This window comes from Daldinia childiae (genome assembly GCF_008694065.1).
Source record: "Daldinia childiae strain JS-1345 chromosome Unknown Scaffold12, whole genome shotgun sequence".
In the NCBI taxonomy this organism is placed as follows: domain Eukaryota; kingdom Fungi; phylum Ascomycota; class Sordariomycetes; order Xylariales; family Hypoxylaceae; genus Daldinia; species Daldinia childiae.
The window spans coordinates 556,838-581,457 of NW_022984653.1; the positions used below are offsets into that span (position 1 = coordinate 556,838).

The 24,620-nt window shown below is 46.1% G+C and overlaps 7 protein-coding genes across 7 annotated transcripts; 4 read left to right on the forward strand and 3 right to left on the reverse strand.

Annotated features, from left to right (window-relative positions):
- Nucleotides 1-1,863: 1,863 nt before the first annotated feature.
- On the reverse strand, nucleotides 1,864-3,293 carry GL218_08384 (Molybdate-anion transporter; the record flags this gene model as incomplete). Its single annotated transcript, XM_033585185.1, has 3 exons — nucleotides 1,864-2,493; nucleotides 2,545-3,036; nucleotides 3,102-3,293. The coding sequence occupies 3 exons, from the start codon at nucleotides 3,291-3,293 to the stop codon at nucleotides 1,864-1,866; spliced, it is 1,314 nt and encodes a 437-aa protein (XP_033440845.1).
- A 1,922-nt stretch (nucleotides 3,294-5,215) lies between these two features.
- GL218_08385 (uncharacterized protein) lies at nucleotides 5,216-6,865 on the forward strand (the record flags this gene model as incomplete). The annotated part of the gene is made up of 1 exon (XM_033585186.1): nucleotides 5,216-6,865. One exon carries the CDS (start codon nucleotides 5,216-5,218, stop codon nucleotides 6,863-6,865), a length of 1,650 nt encoding a protein of 549 aa, XP_033440844.1.
- A 607-nt stretch (nucleotides 6,866-7,472) lies between these two features.
- Nucleotides 7,473-7,862, reverse strand: GL218_08386 (uncharacterized protein; the record flags this gene model as incomplete). Its single annotated transcript, XM_033585187.1, has 1 exon — nucleotides 7,473-7,862. The coding sequence occupies one exon, from the start codon at nucleotides 7,860-7,862 to the stop codon at nucleotides 7,473-7,475; it is 390 nt and encodes a 129-aa protein (XP_033440843.1).
- Nucleotides 7,863-13,249: 5,387 nt separating this feature from the next.
- On the forward strand, nucleotides 13,250-15,533 carry GL218_08387 (Transcriptional activator protein DAL81; the record flags this gene model as incomplete). The annotated part of the gene is made up of 2 exons (XM_033585188.1): nucleotides 13,250-13,581; nucleotides 13,700-15,533. The coding sequence occupies 2 exons, from the start codon at nucleotides 13,250-13,252 to the stop codon at nucleotides 15,531-15,533; spliced, it is 2,166 nt and encodes a 721-aa protein (XP_033440842.1).
- A 1,022-nt stretch (nucleotides 15,534-16,555) lies between these two features.
- On the reverse strand, nucleotides 16,556-17,548 carry GL218_08388 (uncharacterized protein; the record flags this gene model as incomplete). The annotated part of the gene is made up of 1 exon (XM_033585189.1): nucleotides 16,556-17,548. One exon carries the CDS (start codon nucleotides 17,546-17,548, stop codon nucleotides 16,556-16,558), a length of 993 nt encoding a protein of 330 aa, XP_033440841.1.
- Nucleotides 17,549-20,563: 3,015 nt separating this feature from the next.
- GL218_08389 (FMN reductase (NADPH)) lies at nucleotides 20,564-21,433 on the forward strand (the record flags this gene model as incomplete). The annotated part of the gene is made up of 1 exon (XM_033585190.1): nucleotides 20,564-21,433. One exon carries the CDS (start codon nucleotides 20,564-20,566, stop codon nucleotides 21,431-21,433), a length of 870 nt encoding a protein of 289 aa, XP_033440840.1.
- Nucleotides 21,434-22,399: 966 nt separating this feature from the next.
- Nucleotides 22,400-23,503, forward strand: GL218_08390 (Alkanesulfonate monooxygenase; the record flags this gene model as incomplete). The annotated part of the gene is made up of 1 exon (XM_033585191.1): nucleotides 22,400-23,503. The coding sequence occupies one exon, from the start codon at nucleotides 22,400-22,402 to the stop codon at nucleotides 23,501-23,503; it is 1,104 nt and encodes a 367-aa protein (XP_033440732.1).
- Nucleotides 23,504-24,620: the final 1,117 nt, after the last annotated feature.

Below are 24,620 nucleotides of genomic sequence, written 5' to 3' on the forward strand. Positions count from 1 at the left end.
TATTAGAAATCCATACTAAACTTAATAACATCTTAACCAGGATACCAATGAATCCTTCCTTAGCTCGCTCAGCCAAGTTAGTTCGCGCTTGGACTTTATCAAGCTCATTAAATTGAAGTCTTGGATAGGGGGTGTTTGCCTGCCTGCTTGGTCACCCGAGGCTGGTTAGCTCCGGCGTCCTGGCGCGAAAATCGCCTCGCTACGACTTGACTACTTTACCTAAGGTGTCTGGGCATGTAATTGATCTGGGGAAACGGCGATCATTGGCTAATAGTTAGGTAGATTATAATACGAGAATAGGTACGGCCTAGATATTTGATTCGGGTTTACTTGGTTCCGCCAAGTTCTTGTTTTCTCTTGGAATACTTGGCTGATTTGTCCTATGGGATGTTCGGTAAGCTAGGGCGAGTGGAATGGGTTGGGAGGGATTGGCGCAGAGGTGAGCGGGTATTGCGTTCTCGTGTTGTTTACTTGGGACTGCGACTTTTGGGGGGCGGTGTGGAAGGTTGGTAACTAAGATGTTTTTTTTTTCTTGGATATATTGACTGACTTCGGCTTATAATGTAGTTGGTGTAGTTGGTGTTGACATTATTGAGCCTTGTTGTTTTTGGTAGGGTCATTGATATTTATCCTGTGCTATTGATATGTAGTAGCCTACGTATAGACTCATCCATCGCGGTGAGTGTTAAGCTATACTACAGGAATATAAGTCCGAGTTAATTGCCTTATTGATGAGCTCTTGGGATTCCTCCTAAGTATTCAAGTAGAGCCACTAGATGAAGAAGTGCATGCTTCGTTCTAACGCAAACGTGTTCAAGTGATACTGGAAGGAGTGTTATGTATCAACTAGCTAAAAAGAAGGAGGTTGGTGGATAAGATATCCAATGATACAGTTCTTACGTCTCATGCCATATATGGTGTACAGAGTGGAAGATGATATAGCGCACTATATACTCGTTAGAGGTGCATCTAATTATTTAAGAACATAGTTTTTTTCTGTGCTAACTATCTGACTATGACTGAGTCCTAATACCTTGGCTGGTTCAACTGAGAAAGGGGTCGAATAATGACCGTCATAGATACATTCCAATACACCCCCTGAAGATGATCGAAGAGAGATTCAATTTGATATCTTAGGATCTGTATGCTTTCTTTAGCTCGACATTCATGGTTATATTTCCCTCTGGTCTCCTTGCTCGACATATGCGCGAGTCTAGAAAGTCTACAGAGTTTCTATAACTATAGGTACCCTTTATTGATATATGTAAATGATTGTTAAAATAAAGACTCCGTTCACCTACGAAGCGCTCATGATCGGGATAGGCCAGGTATATATCATAAGAAGATAATAGAGAAATAAGTATGACTTTTACCTAGATATGAACTGCCCCCTTATTTTCATTCTCACGGTTGACCTTTACTCAAGTTTACCCCTGAATATTAATTATATTCCTCTGCACCATAGCATAGTAGCTGAAGTAATTACTACGTCCTGAAACCTTCTAGTACCTGATATATTCGAAAAAGCCAGTCCCGAGTGGTGTCTAAAGTATGGATGAGTATAATGTTATATGGATAGATGTAAATTACGTCTCGCTGGAAAGCAGACATGACCTTGAATTTCGTGAAGCTACGCTATTTTTATGCTAAATCGAACTTGGTAAACTCGCCTTAAACAGTGATTTAGACAAGTCTTGCGATATTAGGTTAATGATAATGGATTTTATTAAAAAATTGCAATATAACTTTTAGGTCTAAGGCGCACATATATACAAACTCCAAAAACTTGCCCCTAAAGTCCAATTGACTTGAACAAACCTCCAAAATCGAACGACCTTGGAATGCTTCCCACCGCACCCTGTCTTAAGGTATGTCCTCTTTTAGGCTTGCTGCCCAAATTGCCCCAAAGGATGCCGTTAGCAACATCGAGCATGTTGAAAACACTTTACCGAAATGCTGGCTGTCACCAGCAACGGATAGTGCCACGACGACGAAGATATTCAACGGTATTCGTAGGATACTGTAAACCTCGGCACGAACATCGTCGTCCACTAGACGTCCTTTCAAATAGCCGGTACAGGGCCAATACATACCAACGCAAGCTTCGAAAAGGCAGAAGAGCCAGAAAGTAGCATCCTCGGTCTTGGGACCGGCTAATTTAACAAAGCAGAAATTGGCCGCCAGGAGGATTCCGATAAGAAGGCGGGAATATTTAAAGGGCCGTTTCTGCATGACAATGTTGAATATTAATGCTGCTGCCATTGATGACGCCATGAAGCTGGAAAAGATGTAGCCATAAGGAAGCTCCCCTGTAGATTTCTGTACGGACTTGATAGTCGGTGTCCAGAAGAACACAAAAAGGTACATAGATCCCTCGAACATAGTCGAAGCAAAGCCGAGAGCTAAGATTGACGGCTGTTTCAATGTAGACCAGAGCTTGGACGTCTTGGGTTCGTCTGAAGACTTGGAAGCTTTTGAACCAAAGTTTTCGACCTTCTTGCACATTAGTCTCAAGGCTCAAGTTAATAGAGACATATTACGTACCCAATGAGCCCAGATGAGCTGGAGGGCCAGCCAAAGTAAAACAGAACTGAGTAGAAATGGTGCCTTTCTGGTACCAGTCACCCTCACAAGCCATTCACTGACAACTCCGCTCACAATTGCCGAAAGGCTGTTGACGATACTAGTGGTAGCATAAGTCCTAGACAGGTCGCATCCATTTTCGACCAGTTTACGTTCCCGGAAGTTAGTTACCATCCAGCTATCGAAGACGCTGAAGAGGATGCTTGTGCTGATGCCACCGAGGATACGTCCTAGAAAAAGGAATCCTATGGACGGAATGACGGTAAAAAAGCACGACATGGCGTAAAGGAGGCAGAAGATCATACAGACTGCCTTACGGCCGTGTCTGTCTGCTAAAGCCCCAATGAAGTATGCACTGATGGCGCTAGATAAGAAACCTGTAGCGAAGAGAGTAGATACTAAGCGTTCAGACACGCCATGCTCATCGCGGTACAGGGAATACAAATACGGTCCCTATGAAGGTACCAAATTAGCTAATGGGAATGGCAGTACGAGCATCTCGTTCCTTTATAACATACTTGAAGCCAGTCAGCGCCCATAACGAGAGCGTAGGCCTTGTACCAGTTTGATTCAGGATGTACATCATATCGCGATAACTGCTTTCGCGATTCGGCACGCTTATTCAACTCATTCCGTCGGGTGGGCTGAGAGGCAAGCAAACCTGCACAGAGGGTAAGTAAACCGTAGAAGCTAGTCTCGTAATAGCCCATGTTGACGGTATTATGTCTAGATATACAATTTGTCAAGATTCCGTCAACAAATTGATTATAACTTGACGCTAATTTAACATATTAAGATGTGAGATATGATGTTAAAAATGATACTATGGCTGCTCTTTTATTTTAAGAAATAGCATATATAAACATCTACGAAATTGACACTTGTCGTTTGAAATTACCCGGAGGTGAGGGTCGAGCGTAACGGTGCTGCGACGAGACACGTTCGAGAAACTTGGAAATCTGTTCCATGTTGACGGGTATGTTTGCTTAGTATACCCGTGATCTTATTAAACAAAACATCTAAGGAAGGATGAGATGTAGATCGCATACGAAATGAGGCTCTATTCAACCGGTTATGTGTGTATAGCGAGTTTGTAGTGAATTGCTAGAGGAAAGGAAACACTGACGAGGAAACACAAAATCGATTCTGGAAAGCCGAAAGAGGAAATACGGGGAAAGCTCTCGGGCGAACCCCACGGGTGTTAGTGCATGTAGTACAACACTTACACTACATTAGGTACCCCTGTATGTATTATGTATTTGAGGTACTTATAAGTATAAAATGTGCGCAACGTCCCGTCTTCATGTTTGTACCTTTTCATAATCCGAGAAAAACCCCGCGTCGCGTTCCAGTTAGCCACCTTCGGAGTGAGCCGGTCTCCCACTTACCTACTACACGTGGTAATTTAAGAAACAAAGTTAATCCCGTCTGCCCGTCTACCGAGGAAAAGGGGATTCACCGCCACTCATCGAAAATAGTGATATTCCTGGTGATATATTTGATTGCTCCCATTTAGCATTCAGCCATTTTAGCTAAGTGATTTGAGATACCGATGTTCGTTTGCTTTTCGAGGCGATACTGCATAAGTTTAACGCCCTGTGTTACTGACGTACGAGGCGTAGTGGAATTACTTACATATACATGAGGTAACCTGCATGATGTAAGAAGAGGTACGGAATACAATTGGATAGATGAGATACATCTCATATCTTAGCTCAAAGCCAATTCCGGATCCGATGATCGGTCCGGATAGGTAATGGACCTACCTAGACTCAAAGCGAATTCTATATCGTAGGTGGATATCTCTAGTTTAGGAACCGCTTGAACCTTAACTGGGTCTAACTTCTAATCTAACTTAAAGTCATTGATGTGAACAGTGCGTCGTAATTATTTCTGGTAGACATCAATCTTAGATAATTCATTTTTCTTTTTTTTTCCCGATCGTCAAATTATCAAATCATCAAATCATCAAATCATCAAATCCATTACTTCACATCCCCATACCCTTAATATTCGTCTTCATCTATCCCTTCTACGCAGTAATTGTTTGGCAGCTACCGTGGTAGCGGACATAGCTTGCCATCTTAATAGAGCTTGCATTGCATACACTGCACGTTACTTGATCTTCCATCCCACATATTAATACTACCATTTCGTAATAGCTATCCTCATCCAGTTATTCAGTATCCAACCGAGTTGGGATTATCGAACAGCCCAGTCAAAAAGAAACATCTAAGACTTGTCTGTTAAGCCACATCGTCCATTCCCCCGCCGACACATTTCTTGTCAAACCAGGTTTACAGTACAATTAGTACGACTGTACATAAACGATATAACGACCCAAGGAACGGTACCAAACGACAGTACTTCAGTACATCATACAACCTGCGCATCTTGCGTTGTATTCTACTTGTGTACGACAATACCCCAAGCCATAATATCCAGTCCTTCTACTACTCTTACCCATCTTTTCTCCAAAAATTTCAGACCTCCGAGACCTTATCCCCGGACACCCCTCCCCCGGCCGTCTGGCTGTACACCGACGGAACACACCCACGCCCACTTGGGCAGCTGAGCACTGGCTGACAGACGGAATCTTGTCATAGGCGCGAATTAGCAAATTGCATGTACTATGGCTAAGGATAATGACAATTCCGCCGCAAATCCCCCCCAATCAAAAAGGCCGCCCGTCAACCGCCATGACAGCGATTCTCAAGTCAGCGACCATGCATCCCACCAACACCACCGATCTAAACCCCAAAAACACGTTGTAGGAGCCACTGGACGCTTTCACCCTCGCGTACCATCGTCTAAAACATTACACAAATCCACTTCTAAACTGATACGACGGCCTTCTTCTCCCTCTCCCGAGCGCGCGCCTGTAGCCGCCCAATCACACCGTAACTCCAATTCAGATGTTAAACTGCAGCAAGACCCGTCATCCTCTAATCTCAACAAGAATCCCTCGCAGTCGAGTTTGAAGCGTAACCGTTCGCATGTCGAAATAGGAAAGCGACCCAAATCCACAACAAGCATTAAGCGATCTTCGTCCCACAAGGACGTTAATAAGCTAAAAGGCGCAAAGAACCAAGTCCATTTCGATCTCGGTAGCGAACAAGAAGACGAGTGGGTTGATGCAAGCACATCCGCATCGCCATATTTGTCAAGACGCGGCTCGGCTGTTAGTAGCGAAGGAAAAGCGCCGCACAGCCGCGATAATTCACGACCTCAAACTCCCCACGAAGATATATCAATTCAAAAAAGGGAATCTTCGCCGCGTCGCGAAACTGCCCAGCACAACCAATATTTAACTTCGCGACTATTACAACGTACACCCTCTTCTGGTGCTCCGCCCCAGATGTCCACTGAGACCGTATCCGTGCGCCATCAATCGGGCTCGCCCGAGTCCCAACTTAGCCACGGCCAAACGAGCCTGTACGGGACGCCCAAGAATACCGCCGTGGTAGGCAGTGGGCAGGAAGAACTAATTTCTCGCTTTGTTAACGGTTCCGGTCCCGGCTCTGGGCCAAATGTTGAGAATGGGGGTTTCTATCCGCCAACGCGAAATCCGAGCCACCGTCCTGAGGGTGTACGGCGGCCTCAGTCACTTGGTAACCTAAACCAAAACTATCGAATCTCGATAAGCGACGATGAGACCGACAGTGCTTTAGCTCCTCGGACAAGAAAGACTGTGTATAAACCTGCGCCAGCGGAAAAATCGCGGACGCAGCAAAAACTGAACCTCCAAAGAGCGAGCTCATCTATCGAACCATCGCAACCGGTCGGCGGCGTTGGGGTTGTGGGCGTAGGCGTAGGCCCCTTAGCTAGCGGTTATAGCTACGACAACCGGGATCCGCGCATGGGCAAGCTACTTGAGCGGACGGGTATGGAGTACCTTGTGGTTAGGCGATATCAGAATCCGATCGCGCGTTCAATAGCGAGGTTATCGCATCTACCCAGCGCAAAAAAGAATCAGCATATACCTAATCAGAACGGAAGCAACGGAACAGCAAACGGGAAAAGAACATCAGGCCTAGGTGGCGCAAGCCGTCTTGGCTTAAGTCAGAGTCTTACGGATCGGGCGAAATCGAGACCTACGACGCCGTCACAAGGAACATCGATACGATTGAACGGGGCGAATTCTGGGTTTGAGGGTGATGAGGAAAGAATCCACGAGCGGATAAGCGAGTCTAGTTACGCAGATGGGGAAGATGACGGCGTCGCAGGCATCCTGCGGAATCTCTGGGACAAGAGCATGGATCTTAGCGCGAGTCAGGACTGATTTGATTCTATTAGGGAGGCGTTTGATTTCGGGCATAACCTCGAGCCGGCTGGGAACACGATGAGACTATTTACCTTAAATTACGAGACAATTCATCCAAAGTGGATTATAATTGGTAATGCTATTTTCCCCAACGTCTCTTGCCCGTACAAGATGGGATGGGTCATGATACTCTATTGATCATTTGAGTTTCTCACTTTTCATGTCATGTACAAGACGTGGGCTTCTACATTTGAGGTATAGTTCCAACCGGGTGCGGCTCAAGGCTTACTATTCGGTTTACTCGTATATCATTGAATATGGAAATTCTACGTTGCAACTTATCCGTGTATTATTCTAAGTTCGATTGTAGTAAAGATATTAAATACGCATGGCACTCCAACTAGCTAGGGGCTATTCATACTGGTCGCTCTCAAGAAAGAGACTAGCTACGTCTTGGGATATAGCTTTTTCAGATATCCGCTATTCGATATCGCTCATAAACAGGATAGCCTAGTAATACCTCGGTCGCCCGTCTATACTTAGAGCTTCAAATACCGAGATAGGAGGCTACAAATTTAACAAAATGATAACCGTAGGAAAGCCTGCACTCGAGCACGTAGCCAGCCTAATACCACACAACTGCCCATGCAAGCCTTCTCACGAATTTTCTCGCACTCGTGCTTGGAGCGGCACCGAACCAGTAAGCGGTTGCAAGCGTGTATATCCACAACGAGGTCGCAGCCAGGAAGCCCACCCACGCGGCGAACAGCATCGGCACTGCTTGCTCGGCGTCATCGTTGTCGGTGAAGTGTAGTATGTAGCTGGAGAACTCTATCATGGCCAGTAGAAGTATGGACGAAGACATCGCGACGATATCACCGCTTTGAAAGTCCGAGGCGTATGCGGCGGCGGGGAATAGGACGCTGGCTACCTGGAATATGTGTACGATGGCGAGGGAAATGGTTTCGATCGCTTTATGGAAGTCGTGGACGGATAGGGGGTGGTGGTCTGTCATTTTTGGTTATTTGTTAGGTACCTACATTGTGGGTGCGGGTGAGAGGACAGACTGGTACTGAGATGGCTACCTATGTTTTTTTCCTTGGTAAGCTCTTGGTGAAAATACTGGCGGGATGGCGATGGATATGTGTGGTCGTTCTGTTATTCCGTATTTGAGATATATGTTGATCGAGTGGGTGTAAGAGTTTTGATAGTATGTACTTGTATAGCAGGAAGAACTTTGGTCGATATGGTTTGGTGATGAGATGTATTTGTATAGCTGCTGAAGTAGTTGCTCGGGTAACTGCGAGTTTCGAGACGTACTGGCTTTGTCGGTCATGCTCTCTATAGTAGGGGTGTTTCCTCGTAAAGTTTCGGCTAGCTGTCAATATTAATATCCGTAGGAGGAAACTCCAATGCTGGATATGTATACTACTAGGAAATTAGGATGCCTCTCAAAGACAGGATAATAGCAACACTAGAGGTAAAATGAGTCGATAGCTAAATTCTATACTTAATGTGAGTGTTCTAGCAAAAAGGGAATATACGTATCACTGTTAAGATACGAGGAACTATTAAACCAGCTATTACTACACTACTGGTATAGTTGGGAGTACCTTGGCCTACGGGGTTCCTTAGAGACCTAACACTATACTAGCACGACAAATATGCTATATGTAACATTGGGTATAGCTAGGTGATAATTTTCTGAAGATGGAAAGCCTATCATAATGGGGAATATTTAATATAGACACAAGATTTCATTCATACTATCATTGGATGGAGAAATAGGGGTTGGAGTTTCGGGTTGAGATGTAACGCTTACTTCACATTCATAAGGCCGTTAATATAAAGAAAAATTATGAGTATGTTAAGCGGTTGAGTTTGGCATGGTTTAATTCACTATTGGAGTGCTATATTTGTAGAGAGAAAGCTTAACTGGTAAATATTAAGTTGTTTTAAAAGATCTTAAAATCTACCCCTGAATTTACCCCTAACCCACTTATACCCCGACACTTTATGAGATATGGCAGCTACTATAAGACATCATATTCTCGAAGATCTTATATTTATACATACTAACTTGAGCTATTGGAATTTGAAGTATAAAGGCAATTGAAATTATTTGAGGTATTACGTGCTGAGGAAGTTGCCGTGAAGTTTCCGGCGTATTTTATCAAATTAAGACTCAACAAAGGTTTGAGATATGCATACTTGGGGAATAACACATGTGATTTTAGCCAGTCAGACTTAAAGGTTATTTTATCTGTGCTATGGAGGATAAACCAAAGAATCTCGAATGGAGAAATTGGAAATAAATAGGGAGACATGACGACAAGAAGGGTTCTCCTAAGCTGAACTACCCCTTTCACTGCCACTCGCTCATTTCATCTCTGTCAATGACATCTGATATGGAATAAAAAGAGATGATAGTTTTACCGTGAGTTCGATACATACTAGTATGCACACTTCATTATTCTTATGATATATGAGAACGTGTCTTGGATAATTCTCTTCTGATGCCAATCTCAATAGGGCTAATTTGCTCGCGTAGTCGTCGATGTACCAATTGGTAAAAATTACAACTAATTATGACAATTGAGAAAGGTCGTTAGGTCATTCCCTCGTTCGTTGAAAAATTTTCGCTTTTATAACTGGCTGGAAGGCGTTCCGTGTGGTTCGTCTCTCGTTTGATTTTCGTAAACGTGCATGGAGCTAGAAGTCGACATCTCATATCAATATCTGATTGCCGAGCAGGCCAAGAAACCCAAGAGATGGCCCGACCGTCTCTGCGTATAGATTTCGGCAGCGGTGGCGCGCGTGGTAAAAAGTGATCGCGTCTGATGATTTGGAGACGGGTGCTTATTAGATCCTTATAGGTTGACGGTAACCAACGTTACCAACGCTGATATGCACCCCACGAACATACCTAAACCATAAGATGATCAGTCATTCTATGGACTTTACCGATGTAGAAGGTCGCCGTTGCCAATGCGGAAATGACGGACCGGTAGATATTCCCATGGATTTCTGTTATTAGAAACATTGGAAACCATTATATCTTGCATTGACTGGCATTGGCTCATGACTCTTGGTCGTGGTAGTTGTGGCATTGTCGTACATGTGAGCCTCTTTATTAACTCGTCTTAATTCGACGTACCATCATACCATGATACCCGCATACCAAATCAAAATAAATAGGTTAGGTGGGCTTGAGGCTTTTCCGATTCCCCACCGACATCAGTACCTGAGCGCCAAGAGGCTCTGCGGGTGCGGGCATGGGTCGAGGATAAAATCTCTCTACCTCTCTACCTCTCTACATATTTACCACGACGTACGTCGTACGTCGTACATATGTAGTAACAGCGCATCACGAGACAGCACAGAGCCGTCCAGTACGTCGGCGGCGATGCAGGGCGTATGGAGTAGACGACTCTTTTAGGTATAAACGTTGCATGTCGAGTCAACCTTGTCTTACCTTTTTTGTTATATGATATGCTACTATGTACTAGTATAGGTATGTATGTACGTAAGTGTGCACTCACATATATGTATGGTCACTGCTCATTGTTCATTAATCAGATATATACCCAAGGTACCTAAGGTATGATATGATATGATATGATATGAGCCCCGCGGCAGGGGATAGGTTAAAAAGTAAATCTGCACCGGCTTTCGCAAGCCACAAGCGGGATCGCATGCTGGTCAGACCGGGTTGAAACTGGGTTAGAACTAGGTTAGATTTGATTGATACGCGGGGAGAAAGATCATAGGCGGGAGATAAATAAAGATGGTGATTGATAGTGGATCGTGGGGGATAAGTCCAGGGGCTGTGAAGGTAGATCAGTTTGTTTAAAGGACGCTAGGGATTATCATTATGTTTTCTTCTACTTAATTCTCCCTCACTTTCTACCTCTCTTTTTTTTTTACCGACGATGCGGTGACGTCCCAAGAAAACGCCATGCCTTATTAGGCCCGAGACGGTGACATAATTCCTTCATGCCTGTAAGACGCTAACACTAGGTTCATTGGCTCTTCCGATAATGCAGCCGAATCCTCCGGAAGCGAATGCTTGCTGACTTGCAGCCGATAGAAGCTCGTGATGAGTGGAAAAAGAAAGAAAAAAACGATGAGATACGCATGTAAGTCTTGGCTGCGTGTAGGCGTTAAGATATTTATTAGGTATTATTCGATGTTGTGTTGCAACTGTAGCGCTACCTAACATATGTTTGTTATATATTATTTACTAAAATTATAACGTCAAGAGAAATATTAAAGTTATTTGCTTGTATTGTCCAAGGTTGTTTGCAGAAAATCATGTAACTATTTGTTTCTTCACGATACCTAAATCTTTAACGATAATAGACTTTTACCCCGCCACCAGATCTCTTATATGTACAACCACACTTAAATATAAGCGTAATAGATAAGCGATATACTTTTTTATATAACTCTATAATGTCGGCGACTGCGATTTGTAATAAAATATAAATACGCGGACGCAGTCTCCGATCGGGACGGAGTTTTAATCTGTTGGCACGTAGATTGCGTACATGGCACTCTGGTTATGGCCGAAATTTTAGAAAAAGTTATCCATTGACAATTAACAATTCCCAAATTCCCATATTGTCCCACTTGTCTTGTTGTCCTTCTCACCCAAAGAACCCTGTAATGACTCGGGATAAGTCGAACGATTACGTTAAATATATTCAGGCAGCTAGCCCGTATTCCACCAAAGACGTCTTTTCTATTTGGTAATGGTAGTGAATTCTAACAGGCTTTGGCCTTGTCCCTGAAATTCCCCTAATTTACCTTTTCTTTTTTAAACCCTAAAGCCATAGATTAGATCAGTGTGCATAAGTACCCTATACAGAGAAGGTACTCAGAGCTCCGATCCCATGTATCCCATGTGCGGCTTTGTCATACCGCAGCTCCTTACTTCCTTAGTATTTTTATAGTTGCCCTATCACCTAGGTAAGCCACCACCTCATCTTAGTTGAGGCTGTCCCTCTTGCATTTATGTGCTTTCAAAGTACCGTTTACCTTACGCAAGCTAGCACGGGTAGGGTGCATGCCTCTGATCTAACTTCATGGAAGCGTTTCCCGAAACTCTCATTATTACAATTTATTTTCTGTCATTCGATCAAAGATAAGATTATCTCTGGGTTATCAATTACTCCATTATAATTCGCCCGTTTGTTTTTGTTCCCAAGCTTAATGACAAGTCATTTGCTTTTCTTGAACCATAATCCAAACCATAAGTCCATAAGTCCACAAGTCTAATAAATGGAATAGCATCACTGATTACTGCGGACTACGGATGATTCTGTACAACTTCCATTGGGGGTATTATTTCTGTACTGTACGATTGGGAGTGCCAAGTTTGGCGTAAACGTCAAAAAAAGGTACGCGACTTCGATCTGTCTTCTATTCTTCGGAATAAAGGATTAAGATCAAGAAAGAAGAAAATATCCAATTCTCAATGACAAGGCTAGTTGCAACTTTACAAGGCTTTCATCATTAACTAACGTTGTCTGACCCGCCTTCAAAGTCCACCTACCTAGTCTGAACTTCGCTGCATCTTACCCGGCCGGCATTTACATGGTCCACGGTCTATGATCCATGGTCCATGGTATCTGTCTCTATTACTTCATACAACCTCTTGTAGATAACCTTTCCCCCCTTCAATATCAACTCACCTTAAAGGGTTCTTCAATGACGAAAGTAAGCCAAGCTTATTTGATACTTGCGTCTATCATTACCTAGTACCTATCACACAGCGTCGGCAACCGGAGCAATTATATCATCATATCATTTAATCTGGCCTATCGCACGGCGGCTTTCCCAGATTCTAGGCCCCCGTCCCTTAATCGGAAGAATCACGAGTTGCATGCGCCATTTGGGTCTGCATGCGACCTGTATCCGACGGATATTTACTAGAAACCGATAGGTCCCAGCCTCAAGGTATCTCTGATTTCCCCGGTCTCTCATTTCGATAAAGCAGATCCCACCAGACTGGACTGGATTGCTGAAGCACGCGGGAACTCGCGTGGGTTTAATCTGCATCGCCTTGACGCCTCCCGTGCCACTAACAGCCTTATCTCCCTAAACACCCTCCCTTATCCCTTATCACACATACCTTAAGAGGCTTTCCTGAAGGCAGTGGAGAGCTATCTGCAGAGATCAGCGTTACTTATTACGATTAGAGGTCGTACTGTGGCAGCAGACCCTGTCTCTTTAGAAGCTACCACGGATTGTCTAGGTACTCGGCTACCCTAGCATCCCCCTCCCCTCTCTCACTCACCGTCATTGGGCATCTAGGCGGGCCCCGATAGTGATACGGCGAAGCCGACCTCAAAGGAGCAGATAGCGGCGTTGTGTGTAACCCGCCTAATATTTTCAGTCATGTCCAACCTTAGTACTGTTCCTAGGACGGCTCCCATTGCCATTGCGCCTAAACCCTCTCAGCTATTTTCTAGTCGCCATCCTATCAACGACGCATCTCTGAATAGTATGAACAGTAATGATTCAACTGATTCAGATTCTGCTGTAAGTGCAAACTCAACGCCTTGTGAATCTTGTCTAAGAAGGCGATTCAAGTGCGTTGTTGGAGATGACGACGACAGCTGCGTATCTTGCCAAGTCCGGGGGATCGCATGTTCTTTAAATCAGAGCCCTCAGCCTCGTAAAAGAAAGCTAGCGCGTGACTCGACCGAAGAGAGCAACGGGAAGAGAGGGTGAGTACTCACCGATACTTTCATTCGCTGAACCCCCAACCTTACGTTATCACCTTGCAGCACTGTCAACCGACGCAAAGGAGAGAAAAAATCGCTGACATACGATTGGCCAATATAGCTCGCCTGTCAGGTCTGATAACAGAAGACTGCGGCAACGTCAAGCTAGTCTGTCAAGTACAACTGCAAGCACTTCTTTAATCGAGGAGATGGCTAATTTTGGTGGTCCAACATTACTCAAGCGCACGCTTGGTCTCCAGGAAGACCGGTATAGCCAGTACATAGGACCGACCACTGACTTTGAGCCGTCCTTGATTAACCTCTCTCCATTTGACCCTCAAGATGAGAGCCTTCTCGCTCGAGGGACTCTTAGGAAAGTTAGCGACAATGACATCTTTTTGATGTTGCCTGATACTGCGACTCCTGGTCACGAGCGCCAATACGACGATATCGACGAACTCCAGCGACTTGTGACTCCCTATGGCCGCAAGCTGATTGATCTTTATTTCGAAGTTGTACATCCCGCATTTCCCATCATTCAGAAGAACGTCTTCTACGAGAAATACGATCGAAACTACCGGGAGTTCTCGCCGCCGCTGCTCGCTGCTGTTTACATCCTTGCTATTAACTGGTGGGATTACTCGGAGGAGCTATCCAAATCCCAGCGACCAAACGTGCGAGAAATTGAGAGGATAATACGGTCTTCTTTGGCTGATGCTATGTGGCGTCCGAAGCTCTCTACCGTGCAAGCCGGACTTTTACTCTCGCAACGACCCGAGGGTGACCAATGGGCCCCGACCGCTCAGATCGTGGCGATCGCTCAAGAACTCGGCCTCCACCTAGATTGTACGCACTGGAAGATACCGCCTTGGGAGAAGGGACTTAGGAAAAGACTTGCTTGGGCTTTGTATATGCAAGATAAATGGGGAGCTCTTGTCCATGGACGGCCGTCACATATCTTCAGTTCTAACTGGGTAGTGCTGCCTCTAGCATCAAATGACTTTCCAGAGACAGAATTAGACGAACAGAATCCAGAGGAAAAGATGGATATAGAACGAGGTCGAACGTTGTTTGTTCAAATGATCTATCTTACTCAGGTGCTAGCCGAGATCCTCGAGACTTTTTACACGCTTGAGGCTATGCAGAACGTTACCGATGCAGGACCGCAAGGCACTCACCTTGTTTTGGGCCTGGCGAAACCCATACAGCTTAAGCTCAAAGAGTGGTATGCTGCGCTCCCAGGCGTAATCCGTATGGATTCTTCTTTTCAGTCTGGTACCGTTGCCCCCGCCGTCGCATCCACGCGGCTGTCGAGCATTGGATATCTGCACTTGGCTTACTTCGCAACGGAGATCACCCTCCATCGCCGGATTATCCGATCTTTAGAGACGGATTCGCAGGCTGTTGACCCTTACGTCCAACATATTTGCCGTAGCGCTGCGAAAGCCCGTCTGATATCCGCTATGGACTTTGTTAATCGGCTGACGCCTCAACATCTTAGATCTTTCTGGTACTTCGCTTCAAAGACTAATTTTGCTTTAATTGGCACCTTTGGGTCACTTCTCTGGGCTACCTCTCCAGGTCGCGAAGAGGCGGACTGGTACCGACGCAGACTTGGAGAGTATCGCTGGACACTAAGCGTTAGCAGCAAGCCCGGTGAATCCAAAGGTCTCACTGAATTTGCGATGGGCATGCTTGATATATCGACCGGACTGCTGAAGCAACTCCCTGAGAAGCCGGAACTGAGCCGTAGCGGAAGCGCTATCGAATTCGAAGCCGGCAGGCGTCAGAGCATATTCTCTATGGGCATGGGCATCACTCTGGGAGAGCAATATAGCAGCATGGTCAGCGCAGACATCAGCAGCATCCAGAGTCCCGAAAGTCAAATCGATAGCAGCGACGAGGATTATGATACGTTTGCCCCAATGGCTGGGCTGGCTGGCATGGGTGACTGAGGATGTCACGCGAGCATTTCTTATACTCTTTTTCTATTTTCTAGCTTTTTAGGTATCATGGTAGAACGGGGGTTTGCGAATGAAGTAGGAATAGAAAAGACTGGGATGAGGCAAGGTCACGCCATAGGCACGAAATCTGACGACTAACCGGATCCGTGGATACTCCATTATATATATCCCTTGGGTACGGGCAATATCTTGGAGAGGTTTTTTTTTTAGCATACTATCTCCTTATTTCCTTTGATTCCTGTTTCATATCTTGTCGTCTCTGATACCCTATCTAGAGATCATCTGCTATGCATTTGCTGGGGGCCGTTCGATATTGTCGTTACTGGATACCCTGCATCACGAATCGGGTTCGCTGGCTGGGTCGGGGTGCTGTCCTCGACGGAAAAGCAAAATGCATTTGCGAGGTTGGATGGATGAATGAATGAATGGATCACGGACGAATGGTTTTGGGAAGACTGTCATGTAGCAGTGAGCAATCAATTGAACTTGTTGATTTCATATCCGTACTGGTACTGGTTGAGATACTGTGTGCTTCCTGTGGTAAGCTTACTCAACTTTCGCTTCTCTTGAGCTTTGCTGACGACAGATTAGATATATGCATTTTCGATCGCATAAAGAGATCTTCGGGTAAATATGTGATCATGCAGCATAGGTCTCCCAGTGATATACAAGCGATGCATTATTAAAATGTTATTTGAAGTTTTCTGTAGCCCCTTATAGCCCCTTTCGGGATTGTTTATGCTGACATTCTGGTTTACCTAAGTCACAAACAACATAATTATATCAAGCTTGTTGTAATATGTTTATAACATCGAAGTATATATACCTGACGCGGGTTTACTCAAAACATCTGCTGCTAAACTATATACAAAAAGGGGTTCTAATAATTATGCCATCTAAATATACGCTTATTGTCTTACATTATCTCACATGAATTCGCTGATATACGCCTCTAGATTTGAACCGAAGAAAATATGGAGAAAGAGATAGGTTTTTTTTCAATAAATCAGGCTCTACGGACCAGAGCTGATGACTAACGGCACACCCGGCTGCGTGCCGCGATCGAAGCTGCACACGTTGGCGCAATGGGCGTACCGCGAGGGCTCGGCCGTGTTGTTATATATGATTTCGATCCACTGGATTTGCAACTGGGCGCTCTGTCCGGAAGCCATGGTGCCGCTCCAGCTGCTGCCGTCGGACCAGGCGTTGAAGAGGATGGTGGCGGGGTCGACGGGGGCTTGGAACTGGTTCGTGTTGACGAGCTTGCCGTCGACGTACCAGGTGCTGGTGCCGGGGGTCCAGTCGTACCGGTGCGTGCGCCACGACGTCCAGGCGCCGGGGATCGCGACCTGGTGCGTGGCGTTGGGCCGCGCGACGCCGTCGACCGTCCCTGGCTGGTTCGTGTAGTGCACCTGGTTGGTCGCATCCGACGTCAGCATCTCCACGTCGGCTTCCTGCACGTCCGCCTCGTTCGCCGCGTCCCGGTACGTGAACATGGCTGTCACGCCGCCGGCGGCCCCGCGCGTCCGCGAGTACATCCGCATAGAGAGGTACTTGTAGTTGGGCGAGATGGACTGGATCTCGGCCGAGGACTGGAAGTTGCCGGCGGGGTGGCGGTACGTGCGCAGCGTGAGGTAGGTGCGGGAGGACGGGTTGGCGTCGGTGTTGCTCTCGATGTAAACGTCGTTCTTGGAGTAGGTGTTGTAGACGGCGCCCGAGTCGACCCAGTTCTGTATGGACCACGTGTTGGTGAAGTTGGTGGTGTTGAAGTAGGCGTGGGTCACGGGGGCGTTGGTGGAGCCGTCCCGGTTGTTGATGGCCGGCGGGACTCGCGGGTTCGCTATGTTGCGGAAGTCGAAGAACTTTTGGTTCGCGAAGTACTTGGGCGCCGACCCGTTGGTGAGGTAGCAGTGGCAGTTGGGGGTTGCGGCGGCGGCTGCTTGAGGGGTTAGGGTCGATAGTATCGTCAGGACGACTGCCCAGAGGGGAGTCTGAGAGGCAATCATGGTTCTTTGGGATTCTCGTGTTGTGCCTCGAGGAGAAATACGTGTGGAATTAACTAATTAATGGGCAATGAGATGCCTAGGTTAGGGATGTTGAGAGGAATGCTCGAAATTATCGGCATATCCCTAGAACGGCCATTTTGAGACTCTTATATACAATATGCTCCCTAGCCCACGACGGCTATATTAGTGACGTCTATTCGACCTATGACACTGCTCTGAGAACTAGATCGAGACGTTTCGAAGCGGACGACACGCTAGGCCGATTTGACCTACCTAACTACGACACCAGTAGCTACGTTCTACGGCTTCAGAAACTTCTCTTCGCTCTAGTTGATGACATATGTGCTTTTGGTGCAGAGACTGGGGATGCGAGTCAGTCGTTGTGGCCACCGGTCAAGAATATCATGGCTATTACCGGCGCGCTAGAGATAGCTCGTAAAATGGGCGTAGCGGCGATTTTTAGATTCTTCAACATCTGCGAGGTAGGAGGTTTGATTCCTACTTATTATGGGATATCCCTGGTTCACCACCCCCCTTGTGGGCTGTTTCTTACGGCATGGAGAAAATATTGGTAATGACGAGCGTCATGCAGGGATATACACGTGTACTATATCTATTTTCTCATGTCAAAAGCTACATAAAGATTTACTTACTCACGCGTGAAGGTTGAATCCCTTGTCGGCTCTTCCCTTCGGAAGCATCTCTCCCTACCCTTGTCTCTCATGGCTTAGATAGGCTGTTGTGTCTCACATCCCAGACACCTGGTTGCGATACTTGCTGCGGCCATTGGCATAGGGCTGGATAACGATACGTCAAGCAAAATGATGCCGGTTACAGAGTATTACAACCTGCCGTACCGGGCCGGCCCCAGGGCCTTTTACTACGTAGCAATTTAGTTCTGCGGTTAGGAGCAGCAATATCACTTAACTCTGCACTTACACGTGCTTGAAACTTCTCCAGTAGAGTGATACTAGAAAGGTTACTCTTGTAAGTGGCAGGCGGATTATGCTTGGCGATTGCATATTTCTTCCGCTATTATAATTTTGCGGCTCATCATACGTCAGGGGCTTCTCAGCAACAGCACTAAGAGGATGATAAAAAAAGGGGGGACTAAGAATTCAGGCGCCGGAGTATTTTCTCATTACCTAAGAAAGTCGTTCGTTAAACCTTGAAGTGAAAAGAAGGACGCCAAATTGCCAGTCTAACGCGGTCCTAGTTGAAGAAAGGTAGTTGGGCTGTTTTAGACTGCGGGCTCTAAAATAGTTGCCCATCTGGTCGAGTGGGTGAACTTTTGGTAGGAATTGCCGCTTAGGATAGCTTTAAGGGGCGAATTGATTAACTTCGGGTGCCTGGATGCGGTAAGAAGATCGAGACTTATCCAATGATCCGTGCTGGGTTTGGGTTTGCGCTGATCGTATATCAGAAAGGGGATCCGAGATGCCCTATGGATAGATTGAGGGTCTGGCAAGTATGGACCTTGTATATTTCGTTTTTTTATAGACTTGAGGTAAAATTCGTGTATAACGGCACATATTCAGGGGACTTTACTCTATACAAATAATAATTAATTTTATTCAGGCGTACGTACTTCGTATGTTCCAAGATAATATGTTCTATGAATAGGAAAAGTAAAAATAAGCATCGAGATATCTGTAATAAAACTCTTGTAAACGCCGTCCTTGAAAGGAAGAATAATATGCCTTCAGTATGTTTCCTGCAAGATATCCTATACAATACAACTTTGTATTCGCATATCTTTACTCAAAATTCGTCGGATCCGATTGTCATATCCGCGAGGATTCGGATCGACCCTAACGCATTCTCATTACTACATACCTAGGTAACAAACTATGTGCGGATGCGGGAATCTAAAATTTAACTTAACTCTCTAAGATTATCCCTACCACCTCTTCAATTCCATGCAATCCTATATAATTCTAGAGGTAATGAAGAAATACTCATCTTAATCCACTGGGGGTAGTTTTTGCCGGCCCCCACGTGTTTGCGTCATTCAAGTCCGTCTATACGCTATACTCCGTTCTCTCTACGGTTAATTGGACCTATCCGGCACCGAATAGATTCAGGTATGTGCGGAGGTTGCGTAGGTAGAGCCTCATGACTCGCTCACCACTACAGATAATGAAAATTTTCCTTCTTGGGAATAGGGGAGGAAATAAAAGTGCTTCAGCTAATGCTTTGGCTGAAGGCACACGTCATAGTCCTGTTGCTAAAACGGTGTAATGATAGAAAGGTATCATAAACTAATTCATCTACGATATAATATTATATATAATCCATTATGGAATAGCTTTTAGAGCCTAGTGCATCAACCCCTGATCTCCAGTTCTCGTGGGGTTTATTTACTTCAATTGTTTGGTTGTTGTTAAGAAAATATTATATACCTGTTCTTTAATATTTAAACGAATTCAGTTCTATTTTAAATCAATATGATATATTCTAAGTAATCAAGTGTATCCAAATTAAGAGGTGGCTTCCAGTTGAAAGGTTTATAGTGTAACTAGCGGTTAAGCTCGTAAGTAACTATCTGTTAGTATTTTATGCTTCGTCAACCAAGGCTTTATATTAATAGGGGTTCGTCTATAAAGTGCTGTTATAATATGCTCATTCACGTTTATCCCATATTCCTTGCTAAGATATTTACTGGGTTCTAAACTAAGATGTTCTAGTTACAACCATTGATAACACATTGATAATATGAACTGCCGTCTCCGCGGCGCCGGAGGGGTAGTAAGTAAAGCGGTAAGGGAACTGTAAGTTGACTTGGGGATTGGCGATGTCTAAAGCCGAGCCGATAAACGGCGTATTTCAAAGTCCCGATTCGCTATCATGCCATACGGCCGCCGGATAACGCCTATCTCCCACCTACGTCTATACTGATTGTCTCTTATATTTGGCTACGATGAAAAGAGAAAAGGGGCTGTTGGAGGTTATAAATCTAGATTATGTACCTAACCTAGGGACTGAAACGAGCATATAGAAATAACAAATCATAAAATGGCGAACCTTTCCTCCCTGCTCGAAGCTCGGTACGGCACCACCAGTAACGGTAGCGCTGCTCCTCCCGCGGCCCCCACCGCCGCGAACTCAACCATCGAAACTCTCCTGCAGCACAAATCTGTCCGCAATTTCCTCCCGGAACCCCTAGCCCCGGGCACCCTCGAGCTTCTTACGGCCGCGGCCCAAAGCGCCGCCACATCGTCCAATCTTCAACCCTGGAGCGCCGTCGCCATCACCACTCCCTCCCTCAAATCTCAAGCCGCCACACTATGCGGCGACCAAGCGTTTATCCGCGCCGCGCCGCTGTTTATCGTCTTCTGCGCAGACCTCGCGCGCCTAACCACCACGTGCGCACAGCACGGCACTCCCGGGACCGGCCTCGAGTTCCTCGAGATGTACACCATGGCCACGATCGACGCATCCCTTGCCGCGCAGAACGCGTGCGTAGCCGCTGAGTCACTTGGCCTGGGTGCGTGCTACGTAGGCGCGGCGCGCAACCGGCCGAGGGAGCTGGCTTCCCTGCTTTCCTTGCCGCCGCGCGTAGTCGCGCTATTCGGGTTGGCGGTCGGGCGGCCGGACCCGGGAGCGCCGCCGGCGACGGTCAAGCCGCGGCTGGCGCAGGATGAGGTGGTGCATCGGGAGACGTGGGGACAGCCCGGCGGTGATGGGCCGCGGCAGCAAGAGGGAAAGGCAGCGAACCTGGCGGCGTACGACGAGGCGCTGGCTGACTTTAATGCGAAACAGGGGCGCGGCGATGCGCCGGCGTGGACTTATCGGTCGGCGCATCGCATAGCGACGGTAGAGTCGCTGCACGGAAGGGATATCTTCCGTGAGGTGCTAGAGGAGCGAGGGTTTGAGCTGAGGTAGGGTATAGACGAGGTAAGGGATGTTGGTAAGCTATTACACTCGATATAGAGATTCCCTGAATATATTCTTGACAATTATCATCATACTTTTCGACGAGGGTCACAGCCCTACGAAGCCCCTGTTTTGCATTCATCGTCTATCTAGGTCGAGGAGGTATCCATATCTCATCCCTACCAAGCTATGCTTCCGGCTTCCTCGCGCCGTGCTCGTTTCTTGATTCATCCCGCAGATCCTTCGAGTGGTACGCAATTTTCACTATTTCCCTCTCCCGATACCGCAGTTGCAGGACCTACGTAAGGATTGATTGTGCTAGTGTAGGTTCTCGTTAACTATCAGTGCGTCTAGGTGTATTATACTCGATATAACCGTTTAGTTGTTACCCTTTTATGATCTGGCTGCCAAAAATACAACCTTATACTAGTTAAATCCGGATTCCATAATAGCATGTTCTCTCTTTACCTCTTCTATATTTATATCCTAGGTTATTATGAAAATCTTTTTGCTTGAGCTTATTTCTCTAACCCCCCTACAAGGAGTTTTGATATATTAACTGGAGTAGTATATAAAACTATCGACCGCGTGTTACACAGATAACTGATTGGAAGTGTGTAATTTTTCTCTAGTAATAACTAAACGATATCAATATTATAGAATGTGACATTAACATAATGTGGCTAGCCTACTCCCAAACATATGCCCCTAACTAAATCCATTCAGTCTGGCCATACGATTATAAATCAAAAACCAGCCGATGCTAACTTCTTTATGCCCGCTATATATAAAGTCGGGGTTGAGATGAGGAGTATACCCGGCCGGCACCGGCCCAAGGGGTATTGCGTGATTCTAGAGCAGTTGTCGCCATCGGGGATGCTACCGGTATATCCGTATAAAACACCATACCTGTAAGTATTTTTTAGATCTTATCTGATCTTTGGAATATTGGAATCTCCGGACGTGATAATCAAGATGCCTACAGAATTCATCAGTTTGACGTTCCCGAACCCATCCACGGAGCTCAACCCGCTCCCGAACCCGGCTATCGACCCGGACTTCCTGAAACGGTATGCCCGGAACCTGGATGATTATGAATTCAACTATACTCTTGTGCCGTACGACTCGTCGTACTTTGACCCTTTCACCACCGGCGCTACTATTGCCGCCGCGACTAAGAATCTAAAAGTCATTATTGCACTCCGCCCAAACACAGTATACCCCACGGTAGCGGCTAAGTCGCTAGCCACTCTGGATCAGCTCAGCCGGGGCCGAGCCGTAGTACATTTCATCGCCGGTGGCAGTGATGTCGAACAGGCAAGAGAGGGCGACTTCCTGAACAAGGATGAGCGCTATGCTCGGCTTGAAGAGTACATCAAGATCCTGAAGCGCGCATGGCAGTCCACCGATCCCTTTGACTGGGACGGCAAGTATTATCAGTTTAAGGGGTTCAGCAACAAAGTGCGCCCTGTGAACGGAACCAGTATCCCCATTTCCGTCGGTGGGTCGTCAGATGAGGCGTACCGCATCGGCGGAAGCCTAGCCGATATTTTCGGTCTCTGGGGAGAACCTCTTAAGGAAACCAAGGAGCAGATCGACCGCATCTATGCCGAGGCCGAGAAGGCGGGACGCACAGACCGGCCGCGCATTTGGGTTACGTTCCGACCCATCGTTGCCGAGACGGAAGAGCTAGCGTGGGCCAAGGCGCATCGCATACTCGACGCGCTAAACGCCAACCGGGCCGACGGCAAAAGCCGAGTACCGGCCGGTGCTCCTCCGCCGCAGAATGTTGGTTCGCAGCGGCTCCTCGACATTGCGAAGCGCGGCGAAGTACAGGACCGTGCGCTGTGGTATCCGACTGTGACGGCTACTAACGCGCGCGGCGCATCGACAGCGCTTGTGGGTTCGGTACAGACGATAGTCGACTCGCTCCTTGACTATGTCGACTTGGGGGCTGAGCTTATTTCTATCCGTGGTTATGATAATCTAAACGATGCCATTGACTACGGACGCTACGTGCTACCTAAGGTACGCGAAGCGTTGAAGGAAAGGGAGACTCGCTCTAACGGAGCTAATTAATAGTAGCATAATATTTAAATATTTGAATATATCATGATGATGTAGTTGCTACTATTACTATTCCCTCAAAGTCTGCTCTTAAATTCTAAACTCTTAGTCAAGTGCTATGTTTGTGCTACAAATACTAATACAACCCAAAAACATATAACCATATCTGAAGACATATCCATCATATAAGAGGTAATCATGGTCCAGGTGTTAAGTAGGGCCGCTTATCGCCACCTATAATAAGGTCTTGCTGCTGTAGTACACTACTAGACTGTCTTCACACATTAGTATTTATATATCTTGAATTTGAACTGAAAACTTACCTTGATACGAGCAACTAATGGTGGTCTTCATCGCTTGTACCACTAGGATTGCCGCCTCGCATCTCAATTCCACCTTCGACGGAATGATCTGAGGGTTTCTGGTGTTATCACACGCTGCTAGATCTTATATAGAGGTGGGTCTATTATTGAATCATAGACTCACTTGATTTACGATACTTCTGAACTTGACGGCGATAACATTCCCAAGCAGCCATAGCCGTGATTAGGAATGACAATGTCATACTAACAATGCCCACAATTGTTGCAATAGGAAGAGCCATGAGGCTAGCCGCACGACGCGAGTGTAATAGAATAGTAGGGACTCGTGGCAATAAACAGTTTTGCTGTTGAATTATCTCTGTTTAAGTGAATCATAGGGGTAAGGAATAGCTAATTTTCATTATTTATGATTAACAGCCCCTTTAATAAGAGTCTTCTATATAAAGTTCATCAGCAAGATGCAAATGGGAGAGAGCCTGATACACAGGGAGGTAGGTCGCCATCAAAGTTTACCTATCCAATTACACGGCTACTCGGTTGAATGGCAAGACGGATGTAGTAAAAATGAGCTCTGTCATCATAGTTATCCTCTACAGCATCTAGACTTAATATCTTGACAACGTAAGCACTCAGAATGTAAATACGTACTTCTCGACTTACGGTGTTTCAGGGTTCCGGTCAAAATGCTAAGTACCACCAAGTCAGACTGACATTTAGGCGTTAGCCAATGAATTATTTTTACTACATTCATCTATGAGGCTGAGCAGTATCTTCTGATATATGGTGTTACACAAACGCTACTCTAT